At 37.2% G+C, this 21,965-nt stretch overlaps 1 protein-coding gene across 1 annotated transcript; it reads left to right on the forward strand.

Annotated features, from left to right (window-relative positions):
• The first annotated feature begins 1,801 nt into the window (after nucleotides 1–1,801).
• Nucleotides 1,802–21,685, forward strand: Znf383 (zinc finger protein 383). Its single transcript, XM_076837718.1, has 6 exons — nucleotides 1,802–1,905; nucleotides 4,284–4,315; nucleotides 6,140–6,193; nucleotides 11,687–11,813; nucleotides 12,113–12,208; nucleotides 18,205–21,685. Exons 3-6 carry the CDS (start codon nucleotides 6,185–6,187, stop codon nucleotides 19,383–19,385), a joined length of 1,413 nt encoding a protein of 470 aa, XP_076693833.1. The 5' UTR covers nucleotides 1,802–1,905; nucleotides 4,284–4,315; nucleotides 6,140–6,184; the 3' UTR covers nucleotides 19,386–21,685.
• The last annotated feature ends 280 nt before the right edge of the window (nucleotides 21,686–21,965 follow it).

Raw genomic sequence — 21,965 nt, forward strand, 5'->3', positions numbered from 1 at the left:
TTTGAGTCACTGGAATTACACGTGTGTGTCATCATACCCAGCAGTAAAGTTGATTTTTAAAAAATGAAACAGACCCACCCACTTTTGAAATAAAAAGCTCCAAACTTTTAGCTTCTGAACATCCTCATACTGAGGAAAGATACGAAGAAACTAACACCAACAAGTTCTCAGATATAGAGCTTAACTAAATCTACATCTGCATATCAACTGATGTTTTTCTTATAAATTGGAGCAGCTTCTATAGGACCAGCAGAGAAACAATCCAGCTGCTTCTCCCCGGTTTAATCAAACTGTATAAAATTAATTTTTTTTCCATTTTCCATTGTCTATTTCTTATAAAGGTGGTTGGCTGAACACGACAAGGAAGCCTGGATGCAAGCAGTTCCCAGGCTGGGCTGCAGGTAGCAAAAACACTTGCTGGCATGGTGGCGTATACTATAGTGCCAGCTACTCTGGTAGTTAAGGAGGGAGAATCACTTGAGCCCAGGAGTTCAAGATTAGCCAGGGCAACACAGTGTAACAGGGTCTGTTTCAAGCCTTGAACATAAACTTTGCTACTCTACTACTGTTGCTTACTTTGTTTTATTTTTTATTTTTTAGTTGTAGTTGGAGACAGTACCTTTATTTCACTTATTTATTTTTCTGTGGTGCTGAGGATCAAACCCAGGGTCTCGCACATGCTAGGTGAGGGCTCTACCGCTGGGCCACAACCCCAGCCCTTGTTACTTACTTTAAAACTGACATCCCCCCCCCCCCGTTTTTTTTTTTCTCTTTCCCACCCTAAGCTTGAGGAAAACAAGCCTGCAAAATGAACTCCGTCTCTGACAGGCACAGCTAGAAAGTAGCCTTTCAATTATTTCTCTAAAAGCCCTGTCAGAATCACAGCCTCGCCAACGGGAGTCCCCTGTGTTTCTCCTTTGCTAGCAAAGCAATAAAACTTTTTCCTTTTTCTCAAAACCTTGTCCTCATTATTGGATTAGCATTGCGGACAAGAATGGGGCTTTCCTTATATAGAGCTGACCCCTGTCTCAAACACATGCACACACAGAAATAATTCGCAAACCATTAAATAAGCTCTTTGAAGGTGTACAATTTGATTTCTTTTGGTATTTTACAGAGTTGAGCAAACAGCATTATTATCCATTTCAAGAATATTTAAATCCCTCCCCCAAAGAAGCCCTATATCTATCATCAATCACAATGTCCCCTAGCTCTGCAGTCCTTAATACCTAATATACTCCGTGTTTGTATTTATTTGCCTAGTCTGGATAATTCCATACAAATGGAATCGTATATCCTATACTATGGCTCAGCTTATCACACTAGGAATGAAAAATTGGAGATTCTGTGAGCCAGCCCGAGACTTCAGAGTTGGTTACAACTCCTAGAAAGGTTCAGGACCCAGGTAATGTCGGTCTTCACCGTCAGCAGCTCAGCTGAGAAAGCCTGTAAAAGCAACTTTTTCTCCTCTTGGCCCGGTGCCTTATGTTTTCCAGCGCTTGACTACATTTCCCAGAAGTTCTTACGGCTCCACTCATTTCCATCTGAACAGTTTCCAGGGAACAACCTGAGATTGGCCTGTGCATTTGAGGAATCTTGTGGACAGGATGGCTGTCGGGCTTTGTGTGGGCTTTTACCTTGAAGACTTCCTAACCACCACGGAGACGCAGGGCCAGACTCCGGCGGTGCGAGGGGAGGAGTTAGAGGATGGGCGTTATCTTCCCCACGAGGGGCGCTTGCGGACTACATTTCCCAGAGACCCCCGCGAGGACGGGGCGGCCGCTTCATTTGCCTGCGGGACCCTCGGCCTCCAGGGCAGGGAAAGTGCGCAGCGAGCGGCCTAGGCACCCGGGGCCCCACTAGGCTGCGCAGGAACATCCCTGGGCGTCTGAAGGGACATACCTGGTAGGTCTGGGATGTCAGGAACTTGGGACTGGCTCTGGCCAGGGGAGCGGTCGCGAGGTGTGGGCCTCTGGGTGTGGTTGTGACCTTATGTGACTGCGGGGCGCAGTGTGTGCGCGGATGTGATTTTATGTTCCTCTGGTGGGTGTGTCGTTGTGACTGACCGTGCGCAGAGCTGTGTGTGCCTGTGTGACTGCACATTCCTGTATTTTTGTTAACAATGTGCGGCTGTCCGTATATGATCGTGTCCCCGAGGTTGGACCGATTGTGTGTGACCTTATTCACTTTGTGTGACATGTGGATGTGAGGGTGGACGTGGAGAATCTGCTTATGCATCTGTGACTGTTACTCTGAGAGGTTTGTGTGCGTCATTGTATGAATGTTAGAACCACTCCGTGTACTGGATGCCTGTGACTATGTGAGAATGTGCGAAAGTGATTATGTAACTGTGTGTGGCCCTGTGATGCTTGTGCCAGGGTAACAGATACATGGCCATTGTGTTATTTTGAATGTATGATTGTGTGTAGTGCCCAGTAGGAGAACTGTGACTGTGTGGCTCTAGTGAATGTGATAGTGAGTGACTCTGTAGCACTGTATGATTTTGTGTGGTGCTGTGTTGGAGGGGTCTGTTAATGTGTGAATGTGATTGTGTATCCTTAGGGTGGACTGTGTGTGAGCACATGTACTGGTATTATTTGGGTGATGTGTTCCTGAGAGGGCAGATGGGGTTCACCTATAGTGGATAAGTGACTGCAGCATTGGAAATGTAGGTGTGGAGTGCCTGTGATTCCAACTCTCTATCCTAAAAGATCCTTGTGAGTTCAGGACAAATTCTGATCTTGGACAACTTAGACTTCACTCCTCTTCTCAAACCAGAATGCTCAGGATAGCCCAGATTCCTCTGACCTCCCTCTTTTTTCTTCTTTCCATGGTGGTAGTTGTGGGTTCAGAGTGAGCTCTAATCAGGTCCGTCTAAATCACACACACACAAAATGCCTGGCATCTCATAATTCTTTTTTTCTTACTCATCTCTGCCTTTCCAGAGGTAACCAGAGGAAGAAAGAGAAATAGTTGTTGATCAAGCTAAATATAAGGTGCACTTGGGTTTGAGTTTTGCTTTTCTTCTTTTGGATGGTCTGACTTAACATAGATTCATTAAGTGTCCTGGTTCTCAAATTTTTTCCAGCTGAGAAAATGATGGGAAACCATGGGGTGGATGTACAGATTCCATTTTTCTCCCTGACTTTCTTCTACATAATGTTCACATATTAATTTAGAAAATAGGTAAGGTTTTTCCTGTGTACTAAGTTGTTTTTAAGCACATATACACAACTGAAGCATGATTATTTTTAAAAATTTGGAAAATAGGAAGTTACAAAGGGCAAAAGATAATGCCTGCCCCCTAAAAATAACCACTGTCAATATTTTGATCTATTTCCTTCTTATAAATTTCCCATGTATGTATAGTATACATCATTCTTAAAAATATTTTTAGTTGTAGATGGATACAATACCTTTATTTTATTTATCTTTTTATTTTTTATATGGTGCTGAGGATCAAACCCAGTGCCTTACATGTGCTAGGTGAGCACTCTGTCACTGAGCCACAACCCCAGCCCCAAGAGTTAAGTTCTTTTTAAAAATATATCCATGGGCTGGGGTTGTAGCTCAGTGGTAGAGCACTTGCCTAGCATGTGTGAAGCACTGGGTTCAATTCTCAGCGCTACATATAAATAAATAAAGGTCCATCGACAACTAAAAAAATAACAGTTATAAAAAAATGCTATCCTGACTCAACTTCATTACTCATTAGGAAAATACAAATCAAAACCAAAGTGAGACAACCACTGTATAGCTACCAGGATGACAATTAAAAAAAGAAAAAAAGACAGGCAATAGTGTCATGAGCATTTGGAGAAATTGTACTTTAGAAAACAGTTTGGCAGTTATTAAAAAGTTACATAATTACCATACAGTTCTACTCCTAGTTATATGTCCAAGAGAATTGAAAACATATTAACATAAAAACTTGTACCTGAATGTTCATAGCAGCATTTTTCAAAATAGCCAAAAAGTGGAAATTTCCCAAATGCCCATCAACTGAAAAATGGATAAACAAAATGTGACATATTCATAGTGGAATATTATTTGGCCGTAAAAAGGAAGGAAGCACTGATACAGGCTACAACATTGATGCACCTTGAAAGTATGCTAAATGAAATAATACAGTCATAAAGTTTATACATAATACCATTTATATGAACTGAAAACATGTAGGCAAGTTTGTAGAGGTAGAAAGCAGATTAGTGATTACTTAGGGATAGGGAAAATGGATAAATGGAGACTGGCTATTAATGAGTGTTTTGTTTATTTTGTTTTAGGAGAGATGAAAATGTACTAAAACTACATTGTGGTGAGTATATTAAACACTGACTTGTACACTTGTACACTTCAGGTAGGTGACTTAAAATAATCTTTACATATGGTATATCTGAAAGCTCTTAAAATAAAGGTAACCTAAAATTAGTGGGTAGGAGTCTAGGTAAAATAATATTGGCTATAACAATAATTGTTGTATCTGTTTAGTAGACTCATGAGGGTTCTTTGTACTTTTTAAAGTACAAAAAATGTTTCCAAACATTCTGTGTATGTTTGGAAACTTGTGTGTTAAAAAGGTATTAAAGCCAGGTATGGTGGTGCACCCCTGTAATCCCAGAAACTTGGGAGGCTGAGGCAGAAGGATTGCAAGTTTGAGGCCAGTCTCAACAATTTAGTGAGACCCTAAGAAAACTTAATGAGACCCTATCTCAAAATAAGAAGATACAGGGAAGATCTATAGAATAGAAGAAGGGGTTCAAGAGGAAGAGAGGAAGGAATCGAAAGGGAAAGAAATGTGGAATGAATTTTTAAAAATCACAGGGAATTTTACCTTTATATATAAGTAGAAAGAACCAATAAAAATAAAGAAATAAATAGTAGCTGTAGTGCATGCCTATAATCCCAGCAACTCAGGAGGCTCAGACAGGAGGAACATAAGTTCCAAGCTAGCCTCTGCAATATATCGAGGAACTAAGGACTTACTGAAACCAGTCTCAAAATAAAAGATAAAAAGGGCTGGGGATATGGCTCAGTGGTTAAGCAGTTCTGGATTTAATCCCTGGTAGGATGGAAGGAAGGAGGGAGGGAGGAAGGAAGATGAGCTAAGATAGATTAGTAGAGAAAGGAGAATGATGGGAAAGAGAAGGAGAGGAGGAGGGAGGATGACCCAAACTGAAAAAGAATTCCATGAATGAACAAATTTGTCAAGATGAACCCAGCTGATATAAAGCATTAACTATTGGGTTAGTAGCTCAGCAGAAGGATGCCCCTGGGTTCAATCTCCAACCATAAAAACAAATAAGCTCTAATATCTAATAGAAGAAATAATAAAATCATTCTTATTAAAATCAGGGAGAAGCATTATCAACATTTTATTTAAGATATTTTTCATAAAGCTATTACAAAAATAGTACCACATGGGAAACTAGAAAACAATTGCTTTATTTCCGATAGCAACTTAGCCAGGCCCTAAGTTCAACAAGACCCTTTCTGAAAAAAAAAAAAAAAAAAATCAAAAGGTCTGAGAATGTGGCTCAGTGGTTAATCAACCCTGGGTTTGATCCTCAGTTAAAAAAAAAAAATCTAGTAATAATGTGAATAAGAAATGAGCATGATCCATATGAAAAAATTTTTTTCGTGTTCCTGAAGAACACAGACATTGACTTTAATAAATAGACAGTTATTTTGTGTTCAAGGAAAACAAGACTCAAAATCATAAAGATGTGAGAACTCCTGAAGCTAATCTTTTCATTCTCTCTCCCCTCCCTATTTTGTGCTAGGGATTAAACACAGGACCTCACACATGCTAAGTAGGCACTCTACCACTGAACTATACCCCCAACTCATAAGCTTTTCTTTTTATGCTGTCTCAAGAAAAATACCTCTATAGTTTTTTTAAAACTATATGGAAAAGCAAGTCAAAAGTTTCCTGGCATTTATTTATTTTGGTGCAGCTAAAACCTGGGGTTTCTAGAATTGAGAAGGAAGTAGTATTTGTTCCATGCTCCCAGAGTAGAGTTGTAGATCAAAGTAGAAGTAGTTTTATCTGACCATCCTGAGAACTATAAGGTCATTGCAGTATCTAGAGTATTTCTTTGTTTCCCTAGTCTTGCCTTCTCAGAACAGTGTCTTTTCTCAGGAGAACAGCCTTGAGGACTGATCATTTCCTGCAATACTGAAAGCTATGGCTGAGGTGAGTCAAAGCATTTTCTTTCTTTGCTGACATTTACTTTCTTTAAAAAAAAGGAAAAGAAAGAAAGAAAGAAAACGTGAGCTGGGCACTGTGGCACATACCAGAATCCCAGCTCCTTGGGAGGCTGAGGTAGGAGTATTGCAAGTTTGAGGCCAGTGTGGGCAATTTGGCAAGACCCCTCTGCCAAAGAAAAAAAATGATGTGTGCATTTCCTTTCTTTATCCTGACATTTTTGGATAACTGTTCCTCTTCAGGATCCTGGTCCCCATTCCCTCTCATATTAACTAGATAATCCTATACCATTCTTCAGTGTCCTTTTTTTTTTTTTTTTTTCAATCAGCATTACTATTTCTTTTAGTAAATAACTGAGCATCTTTTTACTCAGCCTTCTCCCAGGGACTGTGATGGGGAAGAAATGTATCTATTTAGAGAAATAAGAGTAGATTTGTGGGGCTGGGGACGTAGCTCAGTTGGTGGAGGGCTTGCCTTGCATACACAAGGTTCAGTTCCTAGCACTATAAAGGAAAGAAACAAAAAAGAGTAGATTTCTAAAATGAATTTTTCCTTTCTGGACTATGATTTGATAAAATAGAGCTATGAGTAGCTTAGCTAGGAACAAGCATGGAAAAAGCCAAGCCTACATACTGACATTTTCCAATAGGATAAGATGAAAGGTGGTGTTGGTAGCTCCAAATGTTAGATTTTTGAAAGATCTCCTAGTTTATGAAGTGTTGGAAATCATGGAGTCAGTGGCTGATATGGATCTCTGAGACTTTGTTAGGGCATTTTGTAATAGTTTTCTGTTACTATAGCAAACTACCTGAGATAATCAACTTGTAAAGCAAAAAAGCTTTATTTTATCTCAGTTTCAGAGGTTTTATTCCATGATCAAATGACACTATTGCTTTGGAGCCCATGGTGTGGCAGCCTGTTGTGTCAGGGATCATGTGGTAGAGTAAAACTGTTCACCTCATTGCAGGGAAGAAAAACAGGAGGAAAAGACTAGAGTTCCAATATTCCCTTCAAGAACATACTCCCCAATGTCTAGAAGACTTCTTCATGGACCCCTTTTTCATGTTTCCCAGTAATTCCCAGCTGAGAACTAAGCCTTTAATACACAGGCCTTTGGGAGATATTTAAGATCCATACTGTACCAGTATCCATTAGATAAGTCCAATTTGAAGGTAGTAAGAAGTTTGTGACATGATGAATTTCTCTATGAATCATCAATTTTCTTTTATCTCAGAAATAAGGATAGAGGGGCTGGGGATGTGGCTCAAGCGGTAGCGTGCTCGCCTGGCATGCGTGCAGCCCGGGTTCGATCCTCAGCACCACATACAAAACAAAGATGTTGTATCCGCCGATAACTAAAAAATAAATATTAAAATTCTCTTTCTCTCTCTCTCTCTCTCTCTCTCTCTCTCTCTCTCTCTCTCTCATCTCTCACTCTCTCTTTAAAAAAAAAAAGAAATAAGGATAGAAATGATAGATGACTATAATGAGTTTGGCAAATGCCTAAGTTGTTGAGATCATTCTATCAAAGCTCAGAAGGACCTTATAATTCTTGTCCAGTAGTATATGTTGTAAGAAATTCTGCCACAAGAAAAATAAAGAATTTATATTAATAGGAAATAATTTTTATGGCAATGAATCACAGGAGTGAAGTATAATTTATGTATTTATCAATTTTTCTTTTTTTTTGGTACTGGGGATTTAACCCAGGGATGCTTACCCATTGAGCTACATACCAGCCCTTTTTAGTTTTTTACTTTAAGACAAGGTCTCACTAAGTTGCTGAGGCTGACCTTGAACTTGCAGTCCTCCTGCTTCATCCTCCAGAGCTACTGGGATTACAGGCATGTGCCACCACATCCTGCTGTATTTGTCAAGTTTTACATATTAAAAATTTAAAAAGTGGGGCTGGGACTGTATCTCAGTGGCAGAGTGCTTGCTTGCATGTATGAGGCACTGGGTTTGATCCTTAGCACCAAATAAAAATAAATAAAATAAAGACATGCTGTTCATCTACAGCTATTAAAAAAAAAAAAAAAAAAAGCTAATGAGGTTTAAAAAAACAAAAAAATTTGAGAAATGTTTAAAGAGTAGGGCCCTCCTCTCCACTTTGTCCTGCTGTCTAAAGGCAGACTCCCTCATGTCTTTTAGCTGATGCAATGGAATTTATCCCATATTTGAAATTAATGTTCATATATTACTATTTCTTGATCAATCAAGTTTAAACATTTTCTAGTTATTTCTTTGCAATGTATGTGCAGATTTAGATTTGCTATATCAGCACTCTCTGCTTCCTTTCCTCACAAGAGAGTTCTTTCACAAATTTGTTTAAATCAATTTTATATATGTGATTAAGATCTTGTAGATATTCTGTTGTAACTATTCTCTATCATCTGCCTTTAAAAACTAAACTTTATGACAGAAGTTTTTCAGATGTACAAAGTAGAGTAGTCTTAAGAACTACCACATAATCACCAGCTTCAACAGCTGTCTTCTCACAATTCATCTTATTAATTTATTCCTCTTCATGTTTCCTCCCTTACCTTTATTCCTCCATGCAGACTGTTTTGAAGCAAAGAGAAATTGATACCTACCTCTGAAAGACAAGGATTGTTTATTATTTATTATTACCATGTGGCCATTGGTACCTGGTTGTGTTCATATTTTCATAATTCCCTTATTTTTAAAGCATTTATTTGAATTAGAATCCAGATAAGGAGTGTTCATTGCAGTTGATTGGTATGTCACTTGAGTCTCTAATTTTGTAGATACCCATCCATCTCTTCTTTCTGTGCAGTATTTTTATTGGAATGTAAGTAAATAAACTTCATTGTCCACTGTCTGAATTTTACTGATCGAATCACTGTGGTCCCATTTAAATGTTTTCTGAAAATTGGTAGTTAAGTGTAAAAAAAACTTGATCAGAACATTCACAGATCAAGGATAATTCTATTAGGAGTCACATTATAAATGATTCTGTTTCTTTTTATAATGTAGCAACCATTGACAATTATTGTTAAACTCATTAGGGGTTGCATACTGGTATTTTAATGTTGGCATTCCTTCTTCTGTAAAGCAAAATTTTTCCTCATCAACTGTTTGGTAACCCGAAGAACAGTTCATGTGGCAACGAGTATTTAAATTTTTGCATTTATTCACCAGTTTTCAAAATAATGCATTGGCTTTTTACAATTCTCCAAAAGTTACCAATAGTTTTTTCAGTATTATTATAACCTCATGGATTTGACGTTTTTAACATGATTAGTCCATTTCAGTAATTATCCTTATAATTTGATACATAAGTTGTACCGTTTTGGGCCAAGGGAAAGTCTTCAAAATGACTCCTGAATGTTTTCAGCATGATCCTAACAGTTCATGGTAGATATCTTGCTTCGTGTTCTAACAAGATTTTCGCACTCATCCTGAGCATTTTTTATTTAATCCTGAAAATTAGCTCTTTCCCTGAAAGTGATACTTAGAAAACTATAATCCAGAACTTGAAGTGTTCTGTGCTACTGAGTCAATGATTGTTTCTAGGACATCACAATGGACAGAGACAGGATTTGTTTGTTCATTTGTTTAATGTAAAGTAAACTTATTATTTTCACATCTTTTTTTTTTAAATTCAGAGATTTATTTGAAAAGGAAAATTCCAGGGAACACATCCTGCTTCATCTTAGGAGCTACATCCAGCTCAATTAACTAGCAATACCTGCAATCCTATGATCATCCCTAATATTTAGAAATCATGATCCCAAAGCACTAAGTGATCTCAAATCAAGAAACAGTTCAATTTCACCTAGGAAACTGTGTTAAGACAAAAAAATATAATGTTTTGTTTTTTCAATCAGTGTTGAAATAGGAAAAAAAAAGGGGGGGGGGCGGTTTCTGACTAACCAGAAAACTCTTCCCTAAGCATCCTAACTAATAGAAGTTGTGTTATAAAGAGACTTCTTTTTCTAGACAATCCAGTATAGCATTACATGACTCATCGCAGAAAAACCAAACCAATCAAAGGAGAAGATCTGCCCCAATTAACTTAAAACAGCAAGATATTAAATGAGAGAGCTTGGGCTGTAGCTCAGTGGCAGAGCACTTGCCTGGCATGTGTGAGGCACTGGGTTCGATTCTTAGCACGATATACAAAAAAAATAAAGGCATTCTATCCATCTACAACAAAAAAATTTTTAAAAAGATATTAAATGAGAGTGATATTTTTACTTTTAGAAATAATGTAAAATATATGTTTTCATCACAGTTACACACTGTATTAGAAAAAAAAATCAGTATTCTCCAATTCTTTCTATGTAATTGCCAACCGCTCTTTGGGTCAACTAACATACCAAAACAATAAATTAAGATTGCCTTAGCACAGAAAGATATACATAAGTGGCTGAAATAATGCAGCAGCATGTTTCAGTCCTGCTAGACTTGCATCTATTTTTTTTTAAAGAGAGAGAGAGAAAATTTTTTTTAATATTTATTTTTTTAGTTTTCGGTGGACACAACATCTTTATTTTATTTGTATGTGGTGCTAAGGATCAAACCCACTGCCCCACGCTGCCAGGCAAGCGTGCTACCGCTTGAGCCACATCCCAGCCCTATTTTTGAGATCCAAAGATACTGATTCTCAAGCCAGGCATGGTGGCACGTGCCTATAATCCCAGCTACTTGGAGGGGAGGCAGGAAGATTTCAAGTTTTAGGCTAGCCTGGACAACTTAGTGAGACCCTGTCTCAAAATTTTAAAAATGGATAAAAGGACTGGGAGAGCTCTTATCCAGCATGTGCAAGGACCTGGCTTTGGTTCCCAGCACCATAGAGCCCCACCTCCCACCAAAAAATTCAGATACTATTTCTCAGCAACAACAACATAATTACTCATTTGCCTTAGCACACAATATAAGCACAATAATCTCTGAAGTTGTTCTTTTTCTTTTCTTTCTTTCTTTCTTTTTTTTTTTTTTTTTTGACAGTACTTGGGGTTGAGGTTACAGGCAGTCTGCCACTGAGCCACACACCCAGTACCCGCACCTTGTTTTTTATTTTGACACAGGATCTCACTAGGTTGCTTACAGTCTCGCTAAATTGCTGAGGCTGGTTTGAACCTGTGTTCTTCCTGCCTCAGCCTCCTGAGACACTGGGATTATTGCCATGTGCCACCATGCTTGACCAGCCCTTTTTATTTATTTATTTTTATACCTTTATTTTATTTATTTATTTTTATGTGGTGCTGAGGATCAAATCCAGGGCCTCAAACGTGCTAGGCTAGGGCTCTACAGCTGAGCCACAACCCCAGCCCCAAGCCCTTTTTATTTTTTATTTTGAGATGGGGTTTCACTAAGTTGCCAAACCTAGCCTCAAACGTGAGATCCTCCTGCCTTAGCCTTCCAAATCACTACGATTACAAGTAAGTGCTACTGCGCCTGGCTGAAGTATTTTTTTTTTTATCACAAAGCTAGTACATATGTTTATTGTTTCAGGGATCAGTGGTGTTCAATGATGTGTCAATAGACTTCTCTCAGGAGGAGTGGGAGTGCCTGGACCCTGCTCAGAGGGACTTGTACAGAGATGTGATGTTGGAAAACTATAGCAATCTGGTTTCGATGGGTAAGGGCATCTCTACCAATAATTCAGAGTTCTCCTCTGGAATGTCTGCTTCTACTACAGTGAATTTCTCAGCAGCTTTTCAAGTAATCAGCTGAATTTCTGCTTCTTATTCTCAAATAAATGGTTTCAGCTGGAATGAAAAGGAAGCATGGGAAATGGGCAGCTCCAAGGGCTATGGCTGAAGCTTCGTCTCTGTCTTCTTTGGCTGTTCCTGTAGTGGCACCTGTTCCTTGATCAACAAGGGACTGGATCTCGTTACCCACAGCATAACCGTGTGCCATATCTTTTCTCACGAGCAGGATTTTACATTCCTAAGCCTCAAGTGATCTCTTTACTGGAACAAGGAAAAGAGCCCTGGATGGTGGGCAGAGAGCTTACAAAAGGCCTGTGTTCAGGTAAGTGAGAAATGACTAAACCCCAGTGATTACAGGTACTAACTTAGCTGGTCAGTGAGAAAAGAGCACCTTCAAGATGTCACCCTGGAAGCTCCCTTCCAGAAGCTAGGCTTATGGAGGAAACTAAGTTATTTCAACATGAGTTTACAAGTGGCATGTTTCAGTCCTTCTCTTACTTCCTACTCTTTCAACATTCTTCTCAAACACTCCTTTTAATTTCAAGCACCCAAGTACTAGTCTTCACTCTAGCTGCCTGTCAGTGCCTTCTTTTACCAGTTTATCTTGGATTTTTCCTCCTCTTATCATGTTTTATTTCTTAATTTGTGTAAGGGAACTCTTCCGGTGCTGCAGTTTACTAATTATGTCCACTCTAAGAATGCAAAGTTAGCTGCCTGTTATCCCAGCAGCTCTGGGAGCTGAGGCAGGAAGATTGAAAGTTCAAAGACAACCTCAGCAACTTAGCGAGACCCTAAGCAACTCAGCAAGACTCGTCTCTATATAAAAATATAAAAGTGGGCTGGGGATGTGGTTCAGTGGTTAAGCACCCCTAGGTTCAATCCCTGGTACCAAAAAAAAAAAAAAAAAAAAGAATGCAAAATCTGTACCAATTTTTAAATGTGGAAATAGGGAAAAAAAAAAAAAATGCAGTCTAGCTGGGTCAGGTGGCCCAGGCCTGCAGTCCCAGAGACTCAAGCTGACTCACGAGTTCAAAGCTAACCTTGACAACTTAGCAAGATTCTGTCTCAAAATAAATAGAAAGGACTAGGGGTGTAACCTGGTGTTACAGCAACCCTGGATTCAATCTCCAGTACTAACACTTACACAAAAAAGTGATGCTAAAATGTATCCATAAATAACTTCCAAAAAGAATAAAACAGTAAAAGAGAAAACAATTAGGGAGCTTAGCAGAAAGTCATGGACTAAATACATGGGAGGGGATTTAATCCTTACTTAGTTGGAGGGGCTGGGGTTGTGGCTCAGCGGTAGAGTGCTTGCCTTGCACGTGTGAGAGTCTGGGTTCGATCCTCAGGACCACATAAAAATAAATAAAATAAAGATATTGTGTCCATGTATAACTAAAAAAAATATACATTAAAAAAAAATAGTAGTTGGAGCCTTGAAAGTGATTGCAGGCATTATGTATAGAGACATTATCAGGGCCAAAACCAAACCTGTGCCTATACTAGAAAAAGAGAGTGGCAGAGAAAGAGAAATTTAGGATGAAGTAGGAGAACTGGAAGGGCACTACTATATACCAAACATTGGTCCAGTTATTACGATTTAGTATTGATAAAAACACTCAAAGCTCTATAGTTTGGGAATCTATATTCTAGAATCAATTTTCTAGTAGGAAAGAAAATAGCTTAGGCCATTTTGTGTTGCTGTAACAGAATACCTCAGATAGGGTGATTTATAAAGAATAGAAATTTATTTTCTCCCAGTTCTGGAGGCTGGGAACCCAAAATCAGGTACTAACATCTCTAGTGAGGGCTTACTTTGTATGTCCTCACATAGGAAAAGGGCAATATGGAACCAATTCCCTTCTTCAAGTGCCTTTATCAGGGCACTTTATCCATTTGTGAGGAAAGAGCTCTACCTCTTAATATTGTGACATTGGCAGCACCTGAATTTTGGAGCAGACACATTCAAATCGTAGCAGAGTATAAACATATGTCATTTATAAAAATATGTATTATTTATAAATATATAATTATATAAAATATTATGTAATTTATAATTACAGTTATATAATTGAACATTATAAGTAGGCATATTGTAGTAGTATTTGTAATTTATAATTACCATTATTATATAATTTATAATTATATGTTATAAAATATATGCTTATATATCTTCTTATCTAGTAAGATAAGTTAGGGTACATTGGTCAAGGACTAAATATGTAGCCATAGATTTAATCCATACTGAAATAGTAGTTAGAGTCTTAGAAGTTTTTGCTCTTTTGGCAGGCGCAGTGGCACACACCTGTAATCCCAGTGACTAGGGAGGCTGAGGCAGGAGGATTATGAGTTCAAAGCCAGCCTCAGCAACTTAGTAAGATGCTGTCTCAAAATAAAATATAAAAGGGGCTGGGAATGTGGGTCAGTGGATAAAGCACCCATGGGTTCAATCCCTGGTACTAAAAGAACAAAAAAAAAGTTTTTGCTCCTTTACTGTATATTTATATAAATATTTATACATTATATATTAATACATTATATATATATATATATTATACAGGAAGGTTGGAGAAGGCTTCTATGATGAAATAATATTTAATAGAGGTCTAAAAGAGGTGTGGGAACAAGCAAATATCTGGTAGAAGAGATTTAGGGAAAAGAAGAATAAAGTGATTGCATGAGAAGCTTTTTGGCTTCTACCACTGTGGCTGTTGCCAGTGATTAAAAAGGGAATTATATAAGTAAGTGGATATGGGAAAGTAGCAAGATATATGTGCACCTCTGTGCTGGTTGCAGAGGTGGAGGATGGGGGGTATTTGCAGGTGAGTTAGTGTCTTGTGGGCCTTGATAGGGTTGAATTTTATTCTGAAATGTGTATCCATTGTATGATTTGAGCAGAGTGACATGATTGTGGTGGGGACTTTTGTCTTGGAGATTGATCACAAAGGTGCTTTATTACTGAGCTACGTCCCAGAACTTTTTTATTATTTATTTTGAGACCGGGTCTTGCTGAGTTGCTGAGGATAGCCTTGAACTTTCAGTTGTCTTGTCTCAGCCTCCAGAGTAGTTGGGACTACTTAATTGTATATATAAAGGATCACTCTTGCTCAGAAACTCCTAATTTTGGATTCCTTTGATAGAATTTGGAAATCTATGAACTTGAATGATAAGAAAAAATATGAATATCTGTATTTAGTAACCTCTACAGCATTTTTCCTGTTGTGATGTATGCAACTAACTGTAGTTCCTATGACATTTTTATTAGTCTTTCCTGTGACTTCAAAATGAATGGAAATCACAGATTTTTTTGTATCATCTTAATAATTATTGTAAACATGTTGAACTATTTATGCTTACCTATATTTTAGAATTATTGTAGTACTAGGCTTACTGCTATGTCTTGTTACTGTATATGTTCATAAGGAAGAAAACTCTAGACAAAGGGAAGAACCCCTGTGAAGGCTCCAATAGGAGGGAAAATCTCTTTTCTAAAGATCCAAATTCCCTGGTGCTGACTTGAGATACATTTTGTTTGGATGTTTTTGAGCCATTTAATTTGCTTAATATCCTCATTTTTAGTAAAAAAGTCTCTTATAATAATAGCTATCAGATGCTGCATACTTGCCTCCAAGACATTTATAATCATTTTTCTCTTATTCTCCAAGTAATCATAAATTAAGGATTATTTCCCTTTTACAGATGAAGAAATGAGGATTTTCAGAGGTTTAATAATTGCCTGGGAACACTTAGTGTTTTTGTTAGCTTTTGTGTCACTATGACCAAAATACCCTGGCAAGAACAATTTAGATGGAGGAGTTTATTTTGGCTCATAGTTTCAGAAGTTCAGTCCATGGTCAGCCATCTCCGTAGCTCTAGGCCCCAAGTGAGGCATAAAACATGGCAAAGAAAAATAGCTTAGGACATGGCAGCCAGCAAGCATGGAGATAGAGCTCTGATCACCAGGAACAAAATAAGCAGATTACAACTATAGTGACCTACTTCCTCCAGTCACACCCTACCTGCCTACAGTTACCATCCAAATAATCCATATCAGTAGATTATTCACTGATGAGGTTATGTGTCTCATAATCCAATCATTTCACCTCAACATTCTTGCATTGTCTTACACTGAATTTTGGGGGGACACCTCATATCTAAACCATATTTTCAGTAATTAAGTATTAGAATTAGCACTAAACTTTCATTAGTCTGGTTCCTGACATCTTTCTATGGTGGTGTTATACTGTCTTTAAAAAAAATTTTTTTTTCATTTACTACTGGGGACAGAACCCAGGGGCTATCTAAAACGGAGCTACCATCCCCAGAACTTTTTAAAAATTTGAAACAGGACCTTGCTAAATTGCTTAGGCTGTCCTCAAACTTGTGATCCTCCCTTCTCAGCCTCCTGGGTTGCTGGGATTAAAAGTATGTGTCACTGTACCCAGGTATACTGTGTCTTAATTCCTTTCTGTCTCCCTTAAACTCAGTCACTGGGATGGTACATGAGCAGTCTCAGACCTCTCTTTACCTAAGATCACCATCACAAAATCCAGGGAAAATAGTATTTTCATTGAATCCTCAGCACACAAACTATTCTTGAGTTTCTCTATCTGCTAATTAAATTAGTTCAATACCTTAGACTCTGTCTCTGGCTCATCCTCCATATGGATAACTCTTCATTACTGCTTTCAAATTTCATCTACTACATTCTATATTACAGAGTTTATTCTGTTTCTACCCCAACTGAGTGTGCTGCAATTCAATTTTGACAATATGAGTGCAAACCCATAGTCCTCCATAATTCTGCTCTTACTTTAGTAGCCAGCCTCAAGTGTTGGGATTTCTCAGATGGCATGCAATTTGACCAATTGGCTGTAAATTCAGAGGTTTCCAAGGCCACCTTAGCTTCAATAATTTGATAGAAGGATTTATAGAACTCAATAAAGTTCTATATTTAAGATTACAGTTTTAGTATAAAGAATACATACTAGGGCAAAATCTTGAAGGCTTCTGGATAGAAGTTCCATACCCTCTTCTCGTGGAATCAAGTGTATCACACTCCCAGCACATCAGTGCATTCACCAGCTGAAATTTCCACTGAAATATTGTGTCCAGAGTTCTTTTTTTTACTAGGCATGCTTGATTAAATAATTGGTAGCTCAGTCTTTACCCTTTCTCCCCTTTATAGAGATCAGGCAGTCGAAAAGCCGCAGCTCTAATCACATGCTTGGTCTTTCTGGTGACCAGTCCCTAGAAGCTAAGAACTACCCTGTTTCACCTCATTGGCATAACAAAACAGTGCTATTGTTCATGAAGTTCCAAGGAATTTTAAAGCTCTGTGTCAAAAAATAGGGAAAAGGCTAAATTTTCTTTTTTTGCTTTTTAATTTTTTTAGTTGCAGATAGACTCATTTCTTTATTTTATTTATTTTTATGTGGTGCTGAGGATTGAACCCAGTGCCTCACATGTGCTAGGCAAGTGCTCTGCAACTGAACCACAACCCCAGCCCCAAAACTTCCTTTTTATTATGCCATGGAATACCAAAGAATCTTCCGCATGTGTATTTTGTTCTCTTAGAAGACCTTCAATGGAGGCCAAAAAAGTATCCATGTTTTGTTAGATAGTATGATAATGTACTCTTTCTCACACAGTTATATAGATGTGTACATGTGTATATGACTAGTCATGTTTTAGTATATAGCTCAAGCATTGTATTTTTACTAGCCTTTCCAGATGATATTGACCCACATCTGTATTTGAGAATCATTGTGGTAACTTATTTCCATACTCTCCTCACTCTGCTTCCTGAATTATATCTTATTAATTTCTGTTCATTCCTTGCTTATTTTTAGATTAAACAGTAACTGAGAATTTTATGTCATTTACCCACTAGATAGTATTTTTAAAAATATTTTTAGTTGTCAACCTGAGATCATAGCTCAGTGGTAGAGTGCTTGCCTACCATGTGTGAGGCATGTGTGAGCCATGTGTGGGTTTGATCCTCAGCACCATATTAAAAACTTTAAAAAAGGTATTATGTTCATTTACAACTAAAAAAATATTTTTTTAAAAAAAGAATAAAATATTTTTAGTTGTAGATGGACACAATACCTTTATTTGATTTATTTATATGTTGTACTGAGGTTTGAACCCAGTGCTTCACATGTGCTGGGCAAGCGTTCTACTACTGAGCTACATACATCCTCAGCCCAAGACAGTATTTTTACTTTAATTTTTTCCATTTGTATCATAAAATTAAACTTTTCACAAATAAGAGGGGAAAAGAATATTTAGCCCCTTTTTTTTTTCTTTCAGACCTGGAATCAATGTGTGAAAGCAAGCTATTATCTCTAAAGAAAGAAGTTTATGAAATAGAGTCATGCCAGAGGGAGATAATGGGACTTACAAAGCCTGGCCTTGAATACTCCAACTTTAGAAGTGTTTTAGAATATAGAAGTCATTTTGCCAGACAAAATGGGCATTTAAGTCAAGAAGTATTCTCTAATGAATATGTACCCACATTTATTCAACAGTCTTTCATTACTCTACATCAAATAATGAATAATGAAGAAAAACCCTATGAATGTAAAAAATGTGGAAAGACCTTTAGTCAGAACTCACAATTTATTCAACATCAGAGAATTCATATTGGTGAAAAATCTTATGAATGTAAGGAGTGTGGGAAATTCTTTAGTTGTGGCTCACATGTTACTCGGCATCTGAAAATTCATACTGGTGAAAAACCCTTTGAATGTAAAGACTGTGGAAAGGCTTTCAGTTGTAGCTCATACCTTTCTCAACATCAGAGAATTCATACTGGTAAGAAACCCTATGAATGTAAGGAGTGTGGGAAAGCCTTTAGTTATTGCTCAAATCTTATTGATCACCAGCGAATTCACACTGGTGAAAAACCCTACAAATGTAAAGTATGTGGGAAAGCCTTTACTAAGAGCTCTCAGCTGTTTCAACATGTGCGGATTCATACAGGTGAGAAACCCTATGAATGTAAGCAATGTGGCAAAGCCTTTACTCAGAGCTCAAAACTTGTTCAGCATCAGAGAATCCACACTGGTGAGAAACCCTATGAGTGTAAGGAATGTAGCAAAGCCTTTAGCAGTGGCTCAGCACTTACTAACCATCAGAGAATCCACACTGGTGAGAAACCCTACAATTGCAAGGAATGTGGGAAGGCTTTTACTCAGAGCTCACAACTTCGCCAACATCAGAGAATTCATGCTGGTGAGAAGCCCTTTGAATGTCTTGAATGTGGGAAGGCTTTTACTCAGAACTCACAACTTTTCCAGCATCAGAGAATCCATACAGATGAAAAACCATATGAATGTAGTGAATGTGGAAAGGCTTTCAATAAATGCTCAAATCTTACTCGCCATTTGAGAATTCACAGTGGTGAGAAGCCCTATAATTGTAAGGAATGTGGGAAGGCCTTTAGTAGTGGCTCAGATCTCATTCGTCATCAGGGAATTCATACTAACTAATAATAAAAATTATGACTCTTGTCATCTTAATGTTTTAGACAAAAATTCATATTTGGTAGTTACCCTGTATCTATGTTTTATTTGTATGCAATTTTTCAATCCAAATGCATTTCACTCTAGGATATGAATTTAGAGTCTAAATTGACATCCCCTCCATATTGTAGCAATCAATGCCAGTTGTTCAGTAATTCTTTCTTTCCCTCATTGTTTGGTGCTATATTATATTCTTGTATGTATTTGCTTGTATTTTAGAGTTCTTCCCTTTTCTGATATTTGTTATTTAAAAAAAATTTGTAGTTTTGTATGGAGAGAATGCGTTTGTTTATTTTTAATGGTGCTGAGGATCAAACCCAATGAGTAACTCACACATGCTAGGCAAGCTCTCTGCCACTGAGCTACAGCCCCAGCCTTGTTCTTGCATTAGTATCACACTGTTTAAATTGTGTGACCTTTCATAATTTGAAATTCCTTGTGGAATTATAAATTTGGGGGGTGGTCAGTGCTGGGGATTAAACTCAGGGGCTCTCAACCACTGAGCACATCCCTGACTCTGTATTTTATTTAGAGAAAGGGTCTGAGTTGCTTAGTGCCTTGTTTTTGCCAAGGCTGGCTTTGAACTCACAATCCTTCTGCCTCAGCCTCCCGAGCTGCTGGGATACAAATGTGCGCCACTGTACCCAGCTATAACTTTGTTTTTGAAGTCAGTGTTTCATTTCACAAGTTTATATTTTTATTGTAAAACAATCAGAAAACATAAAAAGGCAGAAGCTAAAAAAGCCAAAATGAATTATAGTTATGCTATAGATGACTGCTCTCAATTTGGCAGAGCAAATTCTGCTAGACATCATATTTTAAGGAAGTCATGGCATGTATGCCATATCGTCACTTGCTTTTATTATGCCAAAAACATAATAGCCATTTTAGTAAATGTAGGTTTTTATTATTTTTAATGACATATAACTTTTTTAAATGACTATTATTCAAGTTAGGATTGCCTCTAAATTTTTATAGTGTGTAAGCTTTTATCTTTAGATGCCTGGTTTTTCCTTTAAACATTTATTTTAATTGCTGAAATTAGTCATGTTTTCTCTTTATAAACTATTTTGTTCCTTTTCATTAATCCAGATCCTAATGCCATATTGGAAAAGTAATCACTGTTTACAAAAGTGTTTATTCTTCCAGATACTTAACACATTTTTTCTTATACATGTTGGTCGTGTTTTATTTCTTATGTATAAATATATACAATCGTGTATGTATTGGTTTGGCCATGAGGACCCAGTGAATTGGTACAAGGTACTTAGATCTATTCCTACCAACTAGTATATGTTTAATAAATGTTTTTCTCTATTATCATTGATCTACTCGTTCTCATAATTATCTTCATTATGATTTGTGGGAAGGACTTTAACCATATTGTTTAACTTTGTCAAAGAATTCATAAAGGAAGAAGAAAAATAATTATAATGACTATGGGAAAGAACACCTTTCCCCTACTACTCCTTGGTCAGTGTGGAATTTTAAAAGGGAAAAAAGATTTATGTGGGTAGTCTTTTTTCAGACTTCATCCTTCATGCTGTAGGAAGAATGCCTTGGTTATAGCAATGGGCAGTTTAAAATCACAACTGTCATAATAGCAAGAAGAGTTGATATTTTTCCTAATTGGTTCCAAAAAAGCAGAAAGCATACAGATCACATTCTTTGCACAGAATAGGGAAAATAGTAAAAGTAGATGACCATCAAATATCTGAGTGTTAGTTCAATATCTCCTCTTAATTAACATGGGTTAAGGAAATATATCACTTTGTATATGTTATTCAGATGCAAATGAAACTGACAACACTGTTGAAAAACCTGTGGCAATAAAAGCTGTATCGAAGATTTTTAACTTAATGTACATGTGTATATCAAAGTGCTATAAAGATTATTAACAAATAAAATTACAATGGAATCCAAGAACCTAAAATAGGCAAAAGTGTATTTTGAGAGGAGGAAGGGATTATTAATTATAAAAAGAAATAAAAATTATCAAAAGCAAAAAATTTAATTATTTTGTGTAAAAGAGAAAGGGAGACAAATTTTAGTGATTCCAGTGATGAAATAAAGATGAAAATAGATGGTATTGAGAATGAAAAACTGAAATGATGATATGTTTAAACTGAAAAGGACCCTTTTCTTGTTGAGTGATGAAAATGTGGAATTACTGTTCTAGATGTCACAAATTTGTGAATATGCTGGAAACCACTAAACACTTTATGATGTATGTTTTGTATCCAGTTAAATAAAAAACTTAAATTTCAGTGTATTTGTAAAATACTGGAAAATCTGAACAAAGTGTGATTTTATAAATTGACTTGACATCAGAATTGACTGGAGAAGAGGTGAACTTTGAATAGACTTTCCTCTAAAAAGGACACTTTTTAAATTAGAGCAAATAATTTAAAAAAATTTTTTTTAAAGAGAGAGAATTTTTAATATTTATTTTTTTAGTTTTCGGTGGACACAACATCTTTATTTTTCTGTGGTGCTGAGGATTGAACCCAGCACCCCGCGCATGCCAGGCGAGCACTTTACTGCTTG

This window comes from Callospermophilus lateralis, chromosome 18 (genome assembly GCF_048772815.1).
Source record: "Callospermophilus lateralis isolate mCalLat2 chromosome 18, mCalLat2.hap1, whole genome shotgun sequence".
In the NCBI taxonomy this organism is placed as follows: Eukaryota; Metazoa; Chordata; class Mammalia; order Rodentia; family Sciuridae; genus Callospermophilus; species Callospermophilus lateralis.